The sequence below is a fragment of the Pelecanus crispus genome, chromosome 4, assembly GCF_030463565.1.
Source record: "Pelecanus crispus isolate bPelCri1 chromosome 4, bPelCri1.pri, whole genome shotgun sequence".
In the NCBI taxonomy this organism is placed as follows: domain Eukaryota; kingdom Metazoa; phylum Chordata; class Aves; order Pelecaniformes; family Pelecanidae; genus Pelecanus; species Pelecanus crispus.
In genome coordinates, this window is record NC_134646.1 from 76,880,111 (window position 1) to 76,894,409 (window position 14,299).

Below are 14,299 nucleotides of genomic sequence, written 5' to 3' on the forward strand. Positions count from 1 at the left end.
TCTTAGTACTCCGTACAGGTAGACAACACTGTACTACCTTGATATTGCCATTTTGGCCTCCTGAAATAATCATGCTGCTAAAATCACATTGCTCCATATAAGAGAGTCAGAAAACTCTTTTAATTAAGATGCAAGGCTCTTAAGACTATGGCATTTTATGCCAGAAATTTTATTTTCAGAAAGATTAAGCCCAAAATTTATTTAAAATAAAAAAAAAATTTAAATTGGCAAAACCTGAGGTAAAAACCCCACAACTTTAGCCCTTCCCTTCACATTACTGCCTTACAAACAAAACCAACCAAAAAATCCTCAACCTCACCCCCCACCCCAAAAAAAGCTTGAACAAGCTTGCTGAAGTCCAGCCCAGAAAAGGGAATCGGGCTAACTCAGGAACCATCTGTAAGAGACAGTAGGTATTTTGTCTCACTTCCTTGATCAAGACAGCATGCTAGCTTTCAGATCAAGAGAGTCACCGATTAGAGATTATCTTAGCTCTTAAGAGAATTCTGTTTCAGTTATTCCCAAGCATACTACTTCACCATGATTTTTCAAATGGAATTTAAAAAAATTTTAAAAAGTAAATTGTGAAATCATCCCTTATGTCAGATTATCTCAACTGTGAGTCTTTGCTAATTCACAGATGTGTTGCAATCCACACAACATCGTAGGTTGCATATTTCAAAACAATTCAAAATTTTCAGTTAGTGTAAAACACAGTTACTTTTTAGAGACAATTTCACCAGAAAAATGACATCACTAGAGCAAAGACGTGCCTGCCTTACAGTCAGGCCTAAGATTTTCTTCTCCTTTGTGCTGCCTAAGATTCTGCTACTCCTTATCTAAGCTTTTAAGGATTAAAAATAGGTACAGAAGTTGTAACCATTAAAGGCACATCCACAGTTGTCACTGGTCTCCCCATTGTGTGATGCTCATTAAAGGCTCCAGTTTACATTCACTTCAGAATATTTAGCTCCACTGTTCTGGATTTCCATTCAATCCATTCTATGTCTCCAACTGTCACATTGGTCTCTGGAATTTGGTGCTAGAACAGCTCCTAAGAGTCACAAAAGTATGGTGAAATGCACCTGGGGAGCAAGCCTAATTGCACAAAGATTCATGGACAAATACAAGGCAATTCTACTTATTTGACACTAAAGTTCCTTTTTAGCTGATCAAATGCCTCAGTTTACACTCCCGTAGGGGGAAGGAAGATACAGTGAAGTGAGGGGCACAGCAATAATCCCATGTACTTCCTTACACCCTGCATGTCTCAGAGCCATCTTGCATTCCGAGACTGTATTTTGGGACGCATGTAAGCAGCGGCATAATTTGGCCATCTTCTTTGGTCATTTGTTCCCTGAATATATGAAAAAAAATTGGTGGGATGAGGAAATATGTTCTTTTGGTATCAATTTCAGTTTAAGACTATATCTTACTGCTCCTGGATTGACTCTGAGGGACAAAGAATAAAAAGCTCTGAGCTATTATTCTCTCCTCTCAAGGACTGTCGGTGTGCCTGCCTACTCATTACTTTCCCCCTCCCCATGAGGGTTTTGTCTGAGGATTTTCTGCAAAACATGGCTGTGGACACACTTCCTTCCTCCCCTCATTCTTTAGTGTTAGATACCAAGGTGCAAATGTAACAAGGCAAAACACTTCCTTTTCCCTTGGTCTCTAAAACCTGGTTTCTCTCCTTCCATAGATGGTTCCCTAAATTTCCATTTCCATTGTATTTTTTTTAATTAGCACATTCTGTCTAGCCTAGGGCTTCCATGCAAGTTGCAACATTTTCAAGTCTATGTTTACAACATTTTCAAGTTGGAGTATCGTAAGTAATATTCAAGAATTCAAGCAGCATGTCTTTCTAAAATTATTTCTCTCATTGCCATCATGCCCATTTTTGTAGCTCTGACCACACCACGATGTCAGAGATTTCATAGTAAATGTTAAATATCTTCCTTTAAGTAACAGCTAGAGTTTTTTGACATTCATCAAAAGTTACAGCTTTAGAGTTGGCAAAATGTAAATCTCACTATCTTTCCACGTATGCAGCACTAGTGCACAGATGTGTTTAGAGAAAATTAATATTTTATAAAATTGTGGTGTTTTAACTCTGGTGGACAGCTAAGCCCCACACAGCCGCTCGCTCACTCCCCCGCCAGTGATAATGAGAAGGGTAGGAGTGAGAAAATTTGTGGGTTGAGATAAAGACAGTTTAACAGATAAAGCAAAGCTGCACGCACAAAGCAAAATAAGGAATTCATTCACTTCTTCCCATCGGCAGGCAGAAGTTTAGCTACTTCCAGGAAAAGCAGGGCCTCATCATGCATAACAGCTACCTGGCAAGACAGACACCATAACTCTAACTTCCCCCCTTCCTCCTTCTTTCCCCCAGCTTTTATTGCTGAGCACGGCATCACATGGTATGCAATATCCCTCTGGTCAATTGGGGTCAGCTGTCCTGGCTGTGTCTCCTCCCAACTTCTTGTGCACCCCCAGCCTGCTCACTGGTGGGGCAGCGCGAAAAACATAGAAGGCCCTGATGCTGTGTAATCACTGTTCAGCAATAACTAAAACATCCTTGGTATCAACACTGTTTTGGTCCAAAATCCAAAACACAGCACAGCACGAGCTACAGTGAAGAAAATTAACTCTATCCCAGCCAAAACCAGTACAAAAATCAAACTTTTTACAAGCAAAAATGTATAAGCCATGGCCTACTGCTTTTTTCTCACTGCTTACCACTGCATCCAGAAATTCAATGCATCTTTTCAAATCTGGTCTGGAATCACAGAACTGTCTGAAGAGAAGTCTTCCTATCGGCTGTTTGTCACAAAGCTGGTTATAGTCTCTTTCTGAGAAAGAAATAATAAGTAAATCACTTTATTTTTATCTTTGTCATAGCATGGTCCTTACTCCCATTTGAGAATAGGTCAGAAAAACATCACTAAAATGTGAAGATTTTACATTAACATATTTAGCAAAGACATCAAAACCATGCAATGATCCCAAACAATAGTGAAATACTCGCTTCTAGCCACATTTACCTCTTATAGACTATCAGATTTATTAAAAACACATTGAATGATATGGTTAAGTTTCATTTAGGTTGGCGGGTGGAAAGCAACAATACTGCAAAACAGCAATCCCAAAGCAAACAAGGTTGTTTGGAAAGAAGGAATACAAGACAATAATAGAAAAGGTTAAAAAATTATTACAAGACATCAAGAAAAAAAGTGAAATAAATTACCATGTCATTCAAATTACAACATGATTCCTTTTTCTAATTCATGGCTTTGTAAATTTATCCTTTAGGAGCAGTTTCCTTTAACAAACAAGGAGCTGTGATACAGCTTTTATCTTCTCATAAATTTATCTTCTCATAAATTCTCCATCACATTAAAAGTCTAATAGCTTTTGTTGCTAATTAGCATTCAGAAGCAAGACAGAATCCTTTCAGTTAACACCACCAAACTTACCTGTCTTTCTCAAAAAAATCAGACAGACCATTCTAAAGGACACCTACCGATTGAGCATCTAATACCTTCACAATGACTAACAGGTGGCAACTTCAGCATCTCTTTCCATTTTTTACTACGCCCACTCCGTTTGCCTAGAAGAAAAATAGGAGTAATGTAAAACACAATAGTATGTGAGAAAAAAAATGAAACATAACATTAACAGCATAAAATTAGGTCACTTCTGCACAGATCTGTCATACCACTTTTCATGCCTAGAAAGAAATCCATCTATGGATATCTAAGGATATCCAAACCAATAACAAACTTGACATAGAAGAACTTTTATATGAAACACTCACAAATGCAAAAAGTCTTTTGCAAGACAAATATTTTGCATTTTGGCTGTGCATGCAGAATTTCTCTGCAGAGACAAGGCAAATATCTAGGTATTCTGAAAATTACAAACAAAACTGAAACATCAAAGACAGAAACTAAAAAACTTTGAGAATTATCTCTCAACCATGGTGAAGAATGGAAGACATTAAAGTTGAGTAACAAAATACATAGAACAAAGTTCTTAAACACATTTTTGGATAATCAAGTTGTACATAAATATTTTCTTTCTTTTTTTAAGGGCAGTAATAGTGATAAGAGTAGACCCCACTAATAAATGAGTGGGCATTCCTCAAATATACACCATTTATTCTAGACTATAGGAGGACATACAGGATATCAGGAAGAACTTAGCTGTTGTAGAATTCAGATCTTTTGAATGCTTCAGATTTCACAGCACTAGTATTAAACTGACTTTGAAAACCCACTACAGTATTTGTCCCATTGTTTCTCAGGAAAATGTATCTGTGCTCCATTTTCTATATTAAATTGGAATTTTAGCACATTACTTTGACCTGAAGAAGCCAAATCCATTTAGAGAAGATATGCACGTTTGTCAAAAAAGCAAACATATATGCAGGAACATATATGTATTTTTAATTGCAAAACATTTCAGCAGAAGAGTAATTTCTGTGCTGCAAAATATTTTAAAAGAAGATTTTACTAAGTGATATGGCCAGATGCGTTTCCACATGACAGAACAGTAGCAAAACTGCACAGAAACTTTCTAACTGCACCAAAGCAGTACGTACCGTTAACCACAATGGGAGAGAAAGGAAGGGAGTTACCCTATGTAACCCGAATAGAAACCAAGCAGCAAACAGTACTCAACTCTTTCAGAATTAAATTGTTACGGAGAAAGGAACTAACATCTTCAGAATAACAAAATATGTGTTAAAAAAAGAAACCTTCTTCACTCAAACATACAGCTTCTTGAACAGTTCCACCATTGCAGTCAGAGCAGTTCCAGCTCAGTGTACCTTAGCTCATACCAAATTTACATTAGCTTTGCCAACAGGAACATTGACGTCTCACTGTGCTGCTGCAACAAAACATTCTCAGCTCTAGTATCACTAGAAAAGTAAACAAATAAGGAATACAAAACCTTAAAAAGCTGGCTTGCGGCGATTCTTTGAACTGATGCCTACTCTCTAAAAAACCTTCTGCACTTTATTTCCTAATGTTGCTTTGTAAGTCATTCGCCTTCCAAAATATTTTGGAACACAGATATACCAAATCTTCTTGCCCCCCGCCATACTTCGTGCAGTACCAGAACTAATCATGAAGCTGTAATTACCACTCATTGAAACAAACTCCCACTATTTTAACAAAATATTTTTGATGTTAAAAAGAAGTTGAATATATGCTTGAAGAGAATCAAACCACACAGAGCAAAGAAATGAACTGAACACGGACAAAATCAATGAATGCTAACATAGATAGCCTGTACACATACATTGAATAGAAAAGGACTAGGTATAGATTATTATGTGATCATGAAAAACAATGGACAGAAGCATCAACCTAATTTTTAGCCATGCAACTGAAAAATAAGCTAAGCTGCAAGGTCCAGAGAAATTAAATTTCTTCTGTTACAAACTGCTCAGTAAGACTCATTTGTGCATGACACACTGCAACCAGTATTGACCAAGAATGATAAACTGACCCAAATTCATACTGCAATGCTGTGTGGAAAAAGTAAAACTGAACTGCAATATACACCAAGTATATCAACTTCTGAAGCACAGTCAAAGAAAAAAAAAAAACAAACAACCCAAAAAAACCAAAACAAAAAAAAGAGGATCACTGGTGCATTATACTGCAAGTCCAACACAAGAAAGTCTGCTCTATTTTGCCCCAAATATTTGGCCAGTTACTTATGAAGTGCCCATTAGGAATTTCACTTTACAAAAAGAGACCACATGCTAGAATGCAATTGAATCACCATCCTATGGAAGTCAATAAACACTACATATAATTTATTAATGATACACAAGAATCAAGTGCTTAGGAGTATCAACTAAATCAACATGCTCTCTCTTTTGTCTGAGCTGATTGTTCTTCCATTTACAGCAAATGCACAGAAAAAGTCTGTATGTCCCAATAATGTAAAGAGAATGCATGACCTACATCATTTAGAGATAAATTAGCCATTTCTGGTAAAAGTTATGGGAGGAGGCCAATTTGTTTGTCATATTATTCCCTAATTGCAAAATCCTTTTCCATTTCTGAGGCAGTTTAAAAGAAGTATCAAATCAAATTATAATAGTTGTGGTTTGTAAGTGTCTTAATATTGATTTCAGAGCTTCTATTCTGGATCTCATTCTAAGATACTTCAGATAAAATTCTTCCAGAAAGACCAACAGCTTACTTTCCAGTAGAGCAGCAACAAAGCCATTAGGTTAATCTGCTGTATGGTTGACCTATGTGGTTCAGATGAATTACCACTTTTGCTTCTTTCAGATGTAATTGCTGGCTAGAACAATGTCCAACTTGAAGCGACTCATCTTTTACAAAGAGAAGGGTGGATGCAGCCATACACCATTACAGTGAAGAAACACTGCAATTACATTTTCAGGTACATGAGAACCTTACATTCTCCTCCCCAAATGACTTCTTAGCGTTAGAATTTCAGCATTTACCTCTTTACATGTTTTTGCTTCTTACAAAGATACATACTAAATTCAGTTAGGTCATTGCATTAGAATATGGTATGGGAAGGATGTTTAGAGGTTTTCATTTTTCAACTTTTTTTTTTAAACCTCAGAAATATTTGAAAAACTTATGTAAAGCAAGGTGGTTGGCTTATTCATCAGTAAAAACACAACTAGTTGCAAAAAAAGAAACTGCTGTGGCAAAACAAAGCAATCTGGTATAGAAACAGATTTAGGCAAATAAGAATATTTTCCAAGTCATCAGATGGACTTCCCACAGCCACAGTGATCCTCCTTACAGACAGGATTTGTAGCATGACTGTCTCATTTCACTGAGCACAATGCTCACTGAACATTATTAGTCAGTCTTCCTGAAAATAGTGAGAAGCATCATACTGTCTTTGGCTAATAAATGTACACAGACTATATGCAGTAAGACACAGTAGCTACTACACTGACACTGAGATTCTGCCGTTGAGTTGTCAGGGACCTCCGTGTTTCAGCTTTCCTGCCTGTAAAGGGCAAGCAACGTATCTCTGTGGTTGAGAAGCACACAGCTATGTAGCACGATTGCTACAACATCATTCTTGCAAAACTGATTCCACAAACCAGATTGTCAGATACCAGCTGAGAAATTCATACTAGACCACACCCAGATAAGCTCTGAAAGCATAAAACTGCAACAAGAAGACAACCTACAGCATGCCTTTAACTGTATAAATCAAACAACCGGTTCAATGAAAAATGCAAAAGAATTGATGCAGAAGCTCTACATCATCTACACTGACATGCACGAGAATAATCCAGGCACATACCCTGTCTTATAATACATCTTTCCCACAGCAGAGGAAGTTGCAGGCAAGTTTCCTAACAGATTTTAAACTCACATGAATTCAAATCTTCTCCTACTTACAGCCACATTTTCCTTCAAACCACTCGATGATAAGGATTAAAACCTTTCACTGAAAAAGCAAAACATTCCTGTTTAACTATGGCCTTATGCTACAAAGACATTTGTAATCACTGCCCACTAGGTAACAAATTGATGGTATGCCCTTACTGTGCCCCTTCCTGACACAAAACACTGCGGAACTGATACCTCAGGTCTTCAGATCAGAATGGTAACACTAAAGTACCACTAACTTCAGGCGAGGAGGCAAGGTCACACATACCATCACTTGAGGAAGGCTGTCATGCTTCCAGTTCCAGAGACAGCTCATACAGTAGTGCTTTGTGGGGTCTCTGCAACCTTCTCCATTGCACAGGCCAGATATCTTTTTTGACATCACAGTTCCTTGAAAAACAAGCCTGCTCACGGCTTAACAAATAGGTTTAACAGAGTGGCATCTCTTTCATATGGGGAAAGATTTTTTCCAGAAGTATAATACATATCATCTGGCTGGCTCTCGGCAAGTTTACCAGAATCACATAGCTGAAAATTCAGGTTTCAGTGCAAGGTAGGCACCTAACTCTTCGGCGTTATAAAAGCCAAGGCACTTCTCAACACAAACAGAAGCAAAAATGCAAGCCGTTCAATAAACAAACACACAGAAGATACCTATAGATTACAGATCGTTACGGCCTTTTTAAGACAATATTCCTCACACTCCTGGATTCAGGTGCCTAGAGTTGGACTTCAGTAAGGTAATGCTTGAGTCCTCTTGCTCATCTGACTGTTGGAGCAGTAACACTGGAAGCAGTTAAAAACCCCAGGTATCTATGTGAACGTTTGTGCAGCTTATTATATGCACAATCATTTATTGTTCCCACAGCTATAAGCACTTGAACAACTGGTTCTTCACATCGGCTCTATATACAATTCCAGTAATCATGTGCACATTTAAGAACGTTAGTGCATACATGCTGAACAGCTTCTGCACCTCTTCAGAAAATAGGTATGAAAGTCTTGTATCAACTAAAGTAAATGTAACTAATCTGAACCAGAATTTATTACTCTAATCTTGTAGTCAAACAATGTAACATCTGTGTATACATTTCATTTTGACATGTCTGTAACAACAACTTAATGAACAGGGTTTACTAGAGGGGAAAAAAAAAAACAACAACCCACAACAGTAAGAAAACTCCAATTTTACAGATGACTCCTTGACAAACAAGGATTTTTTAATCATGATGGTACATCATGACTGCAACAGACAGAAAAGAAGTAAAATCCCTTTAAATAGATTGTGAAACCTCTAGTTATAATTTCCACGTTTGAAATAAGCACAGCAGCAGTGTGTATCAATAACTAGACCTCTCATGTTGTGTTTATTTAGTAAATGTAATTATTTAGATTCCAACATGCCCATGCATTCTTCTTACAGTTCATTAAATAAAGGACAAAAAGGCAGACATTGTGCATAATTCTGTACAAACACAGGAAGACATGCTTCCTGCCACAATGAGTTTACAGCAATTTAAAGCACAATGCATTAAGGGAGTGCAATAGAACATAGAAGGCAAATAAAGGAAGAACAGACAAAAATAACAGCAACTGCAAAAACTCACGGCACTCTCACATTAAAATTCGTATTTGCTGCCAGTGAATGAACTTTCTGGGTATGAGTGTGCCTAGGTTTCCCACTTGTCCATACTCTTTAAACAATTAAAGATTTTAGTTCAGTTCGATAGCCATAGTGCACTGATCTGAGCAACCTCCTTAGAATTTTCTTCCTAGTTACAAATACACACATTATAGGATATCTGCCTATGTATCACCACCAATACCATTCTGAATTATTACCTTATACTGCAAGCAAAGTAGGATATATTTCACTTGCAGAATTATTCCAGTTGGTTTTAAACCTAGACAGATAAAGCACACAATTTGAGCGGGCTGCTTATTTTTTTGTGAAGAGTGCCAAACCAATACAATTTCAATTCTGAAACAATTACCTTTCAGGATTTGCTTAAGCCAAACCGTGATCACATTCTGTTACTGAAAGGTTCCGGCTAACTCCACCTTAGGTTGCACCTACCAATTATCAAATCTGCAGGAGCTTGCTGATCCATCTGAAAACTAATTTGGGGAAAAAACCCCAACCCCAAAACACCCAACAACATAGAAAAAAACCCACCACAACAACCCACACACCCTAGATTGGTTCATAGATCCAGCTGGAAACTGTCTTACCCATTCTGCAAACACAGGCTAGAACCAATACAACCAACAGCTTGGGGGAGAGTTTGCTTGAGGCATGATCTTAATTTAGCCTAAACCAATCATGACATAGGGCATATTATATGCCTAACAGCAGACCCACTTCTCATTCACAAACTGTTCCTGCCAGAGCAGTACAAATGAATTTTAAAGTGGATGCAAATGGACCAGGTATGTTTAAAATGTACTCTTGGCATGGATCCTCAATTGGAGTAAACTGCCATTGACTTCAAAGGAACTACAGATCTACCCTTTGGAAGTAGTTTTGGAGACTATTACTTTAGGCAATGAAAAAAGGAAGGCTCCTAAGCAGTTTAAAACATACAGTGATTAACTTCTCTCCTTCAAAACATCACAGACTATGCGTGGGATGCTGAAATGAATTTGGGGCTTACATATACTCAAAGGATTTATTGAGAGTGATTGAAATAGCTACAAAAAAATCCCAGAAGATACAAATATAAATAAAGAGAAAAGTGAATATAAAATAAAAATACATTTTTGTGAACTTTCAGATTTTTTTCAGAATAACCTAGTTTATTATTTGCCCCCATTTATGGGATAAATTCTTCAATGTCTTTCAAGAGATATTAATTTCAAAGATATTTCTGCTAGGAAAAAAATGTGTTAATCCCTCTGCTCTTATACAAAACTAGAAATCATATTGCTATACATTATTCTTCTAAATATAAAAATCCCTGTATGTGAAAATCTGAGTAGGGAGATCATGAAATTGCAAGCTTTTGCACCGTCTATCTCACAGTTCATACATCACTATCACTTAACAATTGCCTATTTTTCTATCTTAGTTGCTGCACTACAGAGCGCTACAGTGCTCAGAAGATCAGCTTTGAGTTTGCTTTATAATCTCTTGTTTTTCTACTGAGTCACTTGTGCTTGTTCCACCATAGGGTTCACCTTAAGAGGAAGTTTTTCGGTTTTCTTTCTCACATACAGATTTCCCTCAAGAAGTAATGTATGCACAAGAGGAAAGAGCTGGATTGGCACAGAAGGCCACTTATCCCAGGAAACTGGGACAGGGGATCCCAGAACACTTTGCACTACATTTTTCACCCAGAGGCAAATCCCTCCATGGACAGGTGAGCTCTCAGCACGAGCAGGTCAACTGGAAAAGTGGACAAGGAAAGACAAAACTCCCAATATAGCTCCTGACTCTTTAATCTTTCATCCATACAGTACTTTGTGTTATCACAATATTTTCTAGTAGAAGGTAGATACAAGAGTCACATATTATGAGCCATCACTGACACCCACATGGGCAAAGAACTGGCATTTGATTATTTACAAAGTCGCATTAAAAGAAGATAAGGAATCCTCATAGCTTTCCTTCTTTACATAAAGAAGTGTTATAGCTGCTACAGAGATATTAGAAGTTGTTATTGGAAAGAAACAGGCTTCTATTAAAATAATATGTTTTATGAAAGGTTTGAAAACTCTTCTTAGATAATAGCATCATAAGACAAAATTTAAAGTTTTGAGACTGGGGGGAAGCCAGGGTTTGATCTGTCCTGAAAAACGGGCTAGTAAACTCTTATAAACCGATGTTATCATCATGCAAATTGAATTAAAAGATTCACACCTCTGATGAAATAAATTAACAGTAAGACTATTAGTGAGAAGGTAGAAGGTAGTTAATCTAGAAAGAGACAGCAATACCACTTTGTTTTTATTCTGTAGAAGAAAGTAGCAGTAAAAAAGATGCATTTTGTCTAAGCACACTAGTTAGTCCTGGCTCTCTAGTTAAATAGATCAAATCTATTTTCTACATATCAAATCAGACTTCATCAGTAGACAGACACAGCCCTAGCTGATCAAGGTGTGCTAATTTTGCACACCTACAAATGCAAAACCCAAATGATGTTCACATCCTAACAATATTCACATACAGAAGTATTAGAGTACCTAAAATTAGAGGAAAATTATGAGTACAAATCTGGGATCATAATTTTGACCATTAAGTCTGGTTTATGCGCTCAGGTATGATTTGTTTAAACTTGGTGTTATTTACCAGGCATTTCTGAATTCTCGTTAAGCCTCTGCCATACCCTTTCACCAGATGAGGACAAGTACACAACATCTTTAATTCAGTTTCTATATTTGCAAAATGAAGATTATATATCTCTAGGGTTAAAAGACTTCATAAGAGACTTTCAAGAGTACAATCTTTTTCTACTCATCTTCATCATGAAGGAATCTCAAGTTAGACTGAGACTGACCTATGCAAGCCATAATTAAGCCTACACTGATTTCTTTCAACGTGCCACTGAAAACTATAAAATAATAGCACAGTAGTTTACATCTTACTTCTTTTGCTTTTACAACTGAAATATTTATCCAGGTCAACACCTTCTGTTATCCAATCTTTAACACACAGAGGAACTGGAAAAAGGATTACTGACGTGGCTCAAGCCTATACATGAAAGAAGTTAAGCTGTTATTTTATGCTAGTTTAGGATTTCACCTTCTTCCATGAGAAACAGTAATTCCGCACTTTTCCATGCTATCCCACCTCTCCATACACTATACAGTGAGATAATAGGAATGTGGGAAGGAAAAGGTCAATTGAAAGTCTGCTCTTCTGTCCCAATTGTGAGGCTCTTTTAGCAAATAATGTATTTTAGTAAAACATCTACCTCATGCACTAACTTTGCAAATTCCATTCCCTTGGAGCCTACTGGGCACATAAGAATAGAGTTGGGACAGGGATTTTATAGAATGATCCTGACAGATGGAGTAAACCAGACATTCCCAGACCAGCCAGAGCATGCAACAGACAGAAAGTATTTTCATTTCAAGAAGCATTTTGAAAAACGTGATGTAAAAAATACCCCATGCACAGGAACTCAGACCTGAAAAGGTGAAAGACCTTCTACCAGTTGAACAACGGAGTTTTAAGTTTCAAAGCCAGAAATCAAATTTTTGTGCATGCTTACACAAAAGAGTCCAGGCCAATTGAAGGCACAAAAGAGTAAGAGCTTATTAGCATTACTTTTACAAGTTTCACACCAGGTAGAACTGATCTTCTTCACATCAGCTGCTGTCAGACTTTCATTTAGTCCATTAAAATATCTTGTTTGGTCAGTTCTACCACTATAATTTATTTTAAACATAGTGAAACCTTAACTAAAGAGGCAACCTGACATTAAGCAGCCACTTAAAAGCCCTTACAGATTACCACTCCACTCTTTGTGGTGAGGGTTTGGGCACAGTAAAGTTTTGAACCAGATTCCACTTTCCCTTCATTTCTCAGATCACTTCAATGCAAACTCCAAATTCAGGCAGCACCACCACAGACATGTTACCGTCAGTGAAACCAGCCAAAACATGTCCTCTAGTTTGAGGTGGTCTTTTCAGCTACGGTTGGGAAATGGCCCAAAATTGCGATCACTGTTCTGGTTTTTAAACCCCACTTCAAAGTTAAAAAGTTGATTTTCCTCTCTTGCTGCTTAAGGCAAATTTAACTGGATACACATATGGCGTAAGTGCCAAACCCATTTAGAGTTGAAGGAACTTGCAAAACATACAGGGGCAGATTCTGTTGTTCTTACTCACTTTAAACAGCTCCAGCTAAACTAATGGGACTTCTCAACATAATTAAGTAGGATCCAATCCAAAAAGAATATGCACATTTCATAGTTGAAAAACATACTCTGCACTCAGTACAATGGTAATCTGGGGGGGTTTTCAAGTGGCCATTTAATGGACAGTTATACACATGAAAAAGCAGTCGGACAATCTTATTTCAGGACTTCTTTTTAAACAGCAACCATGTGCTAACTAAATTTCATTATCTATCCAAAATGTTTTTTAGCTGGGGGAGGAATCTTCAAGTCAAGATGTTCTGGGGAATCAAACTGCAATTCCTAATCTACTGGAAAATAGCACACTTTAATATTAGGTTAACGCAAAATATTCGACCGCAAAATACAGGTAGCGTTCACCAGCTAGGTTTTTCACAGGCAGGAATTTCAGGAAGATAAGAGTGCAAGGTTCTTCCAGAGATTTATGTCACTTCGTCCTTTATATCCACACGCATACATATTTATAAATAAACTCAGAACTACAGATTAACGATCTTCTTAAAACATCCGGTAAAAACACCATTTGACTCCAGAGCCCGAAGGGGGCAGGAGGAAAAGGGCTTTCTTCAGAAGCAAGCTACAAGCCAGCGAACTCCAGCCTCACGCCGCGGGAGGAGCGGGGCAGGTGCCTGAGGGCACTGCCCGGGACTCACCGCCCGCCCCGCCGCGCCGCGCCGCGCCGCCGAGGGCGAGGGCTCCCGCCGCCACCCCTGCGGGGGTCCGCCGCTCCGCCCGGACCCCTGCCCGCCCGCCTCTCCTCCCTCCCCACCCGCTCCTCCTCCATCGCTTCCTCTCCCCCCTCCCCGCTGGCCCCTTCTCCCCTCACCTCAGACCCTCTTCCTCCCCCTCGGTACGTCCCCGGCCCGCCCCGCCTCGCCCTCTCGCTTCTCCTCCCCCCTCGGCTCTCACCCTCCCGGGCTTTCAGCAGCACCGTGTTGGCCACGATGTTCTCGATTTCCATGGTCGGGGGCTCCTTCCCCTCAGGGCAGCCGGAGTGGAGGCCGCCCCTACTGCCTCCTTCGCCCC

The 14,299-nt window shown here is 38.5% G+C and overlaps 1 protein-coding gene across 2 annotated transcripts in view; it reads right to left on the minus strand.

The window, feature by feature from the left end:
• Positions 1–14,267, minus strand: part of GRK4 (G protein-coupled receptor kinase 4) — a 38,669-nt gene extending 24,402 nt beyond the window's left edge. Inside the window, exons 1-4 of one of the 2 annotated variants that reach the window (XM_075708935.1) lie at positions 14,183–14,267; positions 14,043–14,051; positions 3,527–3,613; positions 2,743–2,855 (exon numbers count right to left, since the gene is read on the minus strand). In XM_075708935.1, coding sequence (XP_075565050.1) covers positions 2,743–2,855; positions 3,527–3,613; positions 14,043–14,051; positions 14,183–14,234 — 261 coding nt within the window. In that variant the 5' untranslated portion in view covers positions 14,235–14,267. The remainder of the gene's footprint in view (positions 1–2,742; positions 2,856–3,526; positions 3,614–14,042; positions 14,052–14,182) is intronic. The other variant, XM_075708934.1, reaches the window with a different exon arrangement.
• Between the last annotated feature and the right edge of the window lie 32 nt (positions 14,268–14,299).